This window comes from Sinocyclocheilus anshuiensis, unplaced genomic scaffold (genome assembly GCF_001515605.1).
Source record: "Sinocyclocheilus anshuiensis isolate Anshui unplaced genomic scaffold, SAMN03320099.WGS_v1.1 scaffold337, whole genome shotgun sequence".
Lineage (NCBI taxonomy): Eukaryota > Metazoa > Chordata > Actinopteri > Cypriniformes > Cyprinidae > Sinocyclocheilus > Sinocyclocheilus anshuiensis.
Window position 1 is genome coordinate 471,903 of NW_015537968.1, and position 4,988 is coordinate 476,890.

A 4,988-nucleotide genomic window follows, 5' to 3' on the forward strand; every position below is an offset into this window, starting at 1 on the left:
TACAACTTAACCACTGATTTCTAGTCGTGTCCTCTTTTGGAAGGCCAAACAAAGTATTTTCGCTTTTGCAACGAAACACACAGCGTCTTCCCAACATGGCAGCGGCGGTGGCAGCAACAATAAAGTTACGCCTTCTTTCTTTGCGTGAACATTTGGGCGTCGTTATGCAAATCTTCCCACATCATGACGTAGACATGTGGGGGCGTGTTTGAACGAGGGGTTTTAGGAGGGCGTGGACCAGTCTTAACTTTTATAAAGAATATCTCTTTGGGTTTGAGACTTTAGTCTTTGCAACTTTAGGAATCTTATCTATTCACGAACAGCTTGTAACACTCCAAAGAGAAAGGAAACCTTGAAATCGCATCATATGACCCCTTTAATGCAGCTCAGAGAGGACATGGATGTATTTAACCTGCAGTTACAATTTCATAAATAATGCTTTCTTTTAAACATAAAATGTTGAATAATGATATTTGAAATGATTTAAAACATGAAAACATACTAGGTGGCAGCAAGTCACTGTTAACGAGTGAGATTCAAACGATTCATTCAAACGGCTGATTAACTCAGGAATCAGTCTTTTGATTGTGGTAATGAGTGAGTCACTGAAACATTCGTTCAACCGATTCGTTCACAAAGCTGATTCATTCAGTAATAAGTAAACACTCCTGTGTGTTGCTCAGAGACGCAAAACATGCAAGTCACTTGATGCTAACTTTATTAAACTTGTATAAAATCAATATTACATTTGTTATCATGCTGATATCTAGAGGAAAACGGCACTCTTTGTGTGATATAGATTAACTATATTAAATTCTATAAATATAAAAGACATACAGAAGCATTTTTGCCGCCTACAGTTTAGAATACCTTGAATTTTGATGATTCTAAATGCGACTAAAGCCTGGAATAGGCTACACTGCACGATTTTTGCCTCGATTTTCCGCCGATTTATAGTCTGGAGAAGTTGACGCTAAAAGTTGCCGAAAGTCAGAGCCAGTCTGCAGATTTGAGTTGACAGATTCTATAGAAAATCACGTAGTGTATGATGGTCACAGACTTCGATATTTTAGCTTAGACTAAAGAACGCAAAGAATGGACTTGTGTTCTCGTGGAGACTGGTCTTGCCAGGCTAACGTTACCTTGAAAGAACGAACTCGGAAGGACGCCAGAACACAGAATGCATATATATATATATATATATACACATAGACTGACAATTATGCAACTAAACATGATAATTGGAGTAAATGGCTTACCTTTACACTTGCAGGTATGGAGGTTGTGTTTGGTTCATACAACCTTCAAACATAATTTATCTTTCTCATACAACAATATTACCTGCGTCATAGCCTCCTCAGTGAATCGCAGACCTCCACAACCCTTCCCTTTTTCCTTCTGATCTTGTCTTTTTGCCCCGGGGTGGGTCCACCACCCATCCCTTTCACAGGAACATTCCGCAACCACAAAGCCTTTATATATTTGAACTCAATATCATTTTCTATTTGAGGGGGTAATTCATTGAAGTTGGAGGGAGCAGACAGATGTAATAGAAATGAGATGATAGGAAAAGCACTGTTCTAAAATATGTATTCATAACTTGACGGGCTGAGAGCACATCAACAAGATTTTAAAGATCACTGGACATTTCATTTTTGCTTGTGTTCGTCTCAAGAGGGAAATCGACAAAAGTGCAAACTTGCGCACATCTTGTGCACTTCAAATCCTAATTTTTTTTTTTAAATATCATCAAAAATAATGTCAATCCTGTGTGGAATGAGGTTGGTTAATTGCTTCAGTAACACTTTATTTTAAGGACCAATTCTCACTATTAACTAGCTGCTTATTAGCATGCATATTTCTAGCATATTGGCTGTTTATTAGTACTTGTAAAGCACATATTACTGCCTTATTATGCATGACCATACTTTAGATCCCTTACCTAAACTTAACAACCACCTTACTAACTATTAATAAGCAGCAAATTGGGAGTTTATTGAGGGAAAGCTCTCAATTAATAGTGAATGTGTTCCCTATTCTAAAGTGTTACCATTGCTTTTTACAAATATTAATTAACCACTACTGTTACTATAATGAGATTTATAAACATTTGCCAAGTCATTATTCTGTTCCTTTTCATCATTCCCTTTTCTTTCTCTCAGGGCTTTGAGTGGGACTTGAAGGGTGTTCCTTTAGACTCTGCAGCAGAGCTTCATGTTGTCGTCAAGGACCATGAAAAAATGGGCAGGAATAGGTAAGGTCTCTCTCTCTTTTAATTTAATTTTCTCTCTATTTCTCTTTCTGTTCATAAGAGTGTACGAATATGTCCCTCAGAATATTACGCAAAAGCAACTCCTCTGCCAACATGAAACAATTGCTCAACAATTCAGCTAGGAGAGCTGTAGAATTTATGGAATGCACCATTGTTTAAAAGACTAGTGGCATTAGTGTGGACCGTGGTAAACATCCACTTAATTTGCTGTGCGTTCCCATGTTCTCATTATAACCAGAAGTGGTTCCTTACTGGGCTTTTGCTTTTTGCTTACCTCCATGAAATTAGGCTGATAGAACAAACAAAATCTGGTTTTAGGTAATTTTTATACCTAATTCAAACGAGTTTTTAAAAATTAAAATAGTTTCTAAATTCATTATCACATTAATATTATCATCATGTTAAGATTTATATTAAATTACTCAAATACAGCATCCCACTCTGACACATTTACATTTTTAGTTTCTAAGCAATAGAAAGTCATACATGCTCATATAGTAAGCGTCTACCTACAAGTTTGGGATTAGTAAGACTTTAAAAATGTTTTTAAGGCCTCTTATGCTCATCAAGGCTGCATTTCATTGATAAAAATACAGTAATAACAGGAATATTGTGAAATATTACAATTTAAAATAAATGATTTCTATTTTAACATGTTTTGAAATGTGATTTATTCCTGTGATGGCAAAGCTGAAATTTCAGCAGACAGAAATCATTCTAATATGCTGATTTGGTGCTCAAGAAACATTTCTTATTATTATCAATGTTGAAAACAGTTGTGCTGCTTAATATGATTGTGGAAACTGTATGATCCATTTTCATCAGGTCTCTCTGATTAATAGAACATATGGTAGAACAGCATTTATTTGAAATAGAAATCTTTTATAGAAATATATACATATATTAGAAATATATTCACTATCACTTTTGATCCCTTTAAAGTATCCTTGATAAAAGTATTAATTCCTTCAAAAAAGTCCTACTGACTCCAAACTTTTGAACAGTAGTTTATGTCCCAGCATGCACTGCTTTTACTAGGATTTCCAGTCTATTGTAACCTTTAAAACATGGAACCAATAAATGTGTTAATATAAAAATCTTTTCCTCGTTGTGTTTCAAAAAAATGTTGTCACATTTAAGTGTAATGAAGTATGAATTTCTGTAGTGGACAATTTATTTTACAAAAAACAATATGTTTTAATGCACTAAGTCAAAACTTTTACATCAGTACCAATAATCTACATGCCAAAACATTGATCTGTTAGCATTATTTTATTATTTGCGTTTTCTTTGTTTGGTACTCGAGTAAACACACGAATACATAACAGAGATGAAAATAGAGTCAATGAATGCTATATTAGCATAACACACTTGAATACTGGGTGAAATATTTTCAGTATAATGAAGGAATAAAGTAATAGGAGAGGAGGGAAAGAAAAGGAAGGAAGAGGGGAATGCCCACAGGAAGTGAGTCAGGGTGGTTTACCATGTCTCCTCTTTCCTTTCAAACCTTATCTGAGCCTAAGAATGAAACAGAAGAACAGCAATTTTTAGAAAAGCTGGCCAGACAGTATGTCATTCAGGGTCAGATGCATAGTCATGTGTCACAATTGTTTAGCTTAGTAACTGTATGTCTGTGTTTATTTTAATTTCTTGGCATTAATCCTCATCTTTAAATAGCATGGCAGTTGTTAAATAGCCCTTTGTGTATCTTTACAGGTTTCTGGGGGAGTGTCGGGTAGCTCTTCGAGATGTGCTCAACTCTCCCAACCTAGCTGCTACTTTCACTGTGTCCCTGGTGGACACCAAAAGGAACAGCACAGGGGTGCGTTTATCTATTTGTCACTGTTTTCACTGACTTTCAAATTTACTTTCACGCTAACTGACTGAAGAACATACAGCTTGGACCTTTACTGTTGGTGGCAACATCCCACCTTCACGTCTTCTACAGTCTGAACATCTCCTATCTGTACAGAAAATAATATTTTCCATCATAAATTCACGTCATCCCTGTCCCACATGTAATTTAAGAGACATTTTGAAGAAATGCTACAAGGCTAGGTCTTACACAACAGAGTGCCACTTCCTGGCATTGTGTGTAAGAGTATATTTGCGTGTAGGTTGATGTTGAGTGATTGAGAGCAAAAAGAAGGAGCGGGAAAGGTGGAGTTGGTTTTCTTAGCTCCTTTGCATCCGTGTGCTCTTGAAATAGCTGATTCCGGAAATAATTTCAGGAAAGTACATTATAAGGTATCACCCTGACGCCGGTCTAATCTCAAAAACAACTCCAGCATGCAGCTTTTTTTTCCCACCCTTCCCAAAACAGCAACATCTTCACTCAGAACTTTGATAATAAGTTCAAAATGAATCAAGTATTTCTTTTAAGTAATTTGACATTTAGCAGATACACAAATATAAAACTCTATTAATGAACAAAGAGGGGAAAAGGGAAAAAAACAAGTAGACTTGCAACAGAAAGAAGCAGCATGATTAGGTGCTTAACATCTTCAGAGTTAAATGTGACCCTGAACCACAAAACCAGTCTTAAGTCGCTGGGGTATATTTGTAGCAATAGCCAAAAATACATTGTATGGGTCAAAATTATTGATTTTTCTTTTATGCCAAAAATCATTAGGATATTAAGTAAAGATCATGTTTCATGAAGATATTTGGTAAATTTCCTACTGTAAATATATTAAAACTTAATTTTTGATTG

At 35.6% G+C, this 4,988-nt stretch overlaps 1 protein-coding gene across 1 annotated transcript in view; it reads left to right on the forward strand.

Annotated features, from left to right (window-relative positions):
• LOC107668312 (dysferlin) overlaps positions 1-4,988 on the forward strand; it is an 88,334-nt gene that overhangs the window by 5,325 nt on the left and 78,021 nt on the right. The window contains 3 exon segments of the mRNA XM_016460156.1: positions 1,746-1,781; positions 2,163-2,254; positions 3,992-4,097. Of these exon segments, the coding sequence (XP_016315642.1) occupies positions 1,746-1,781; positions 2,163-2,254; positions 3,992-4,097 (234 nt within the window).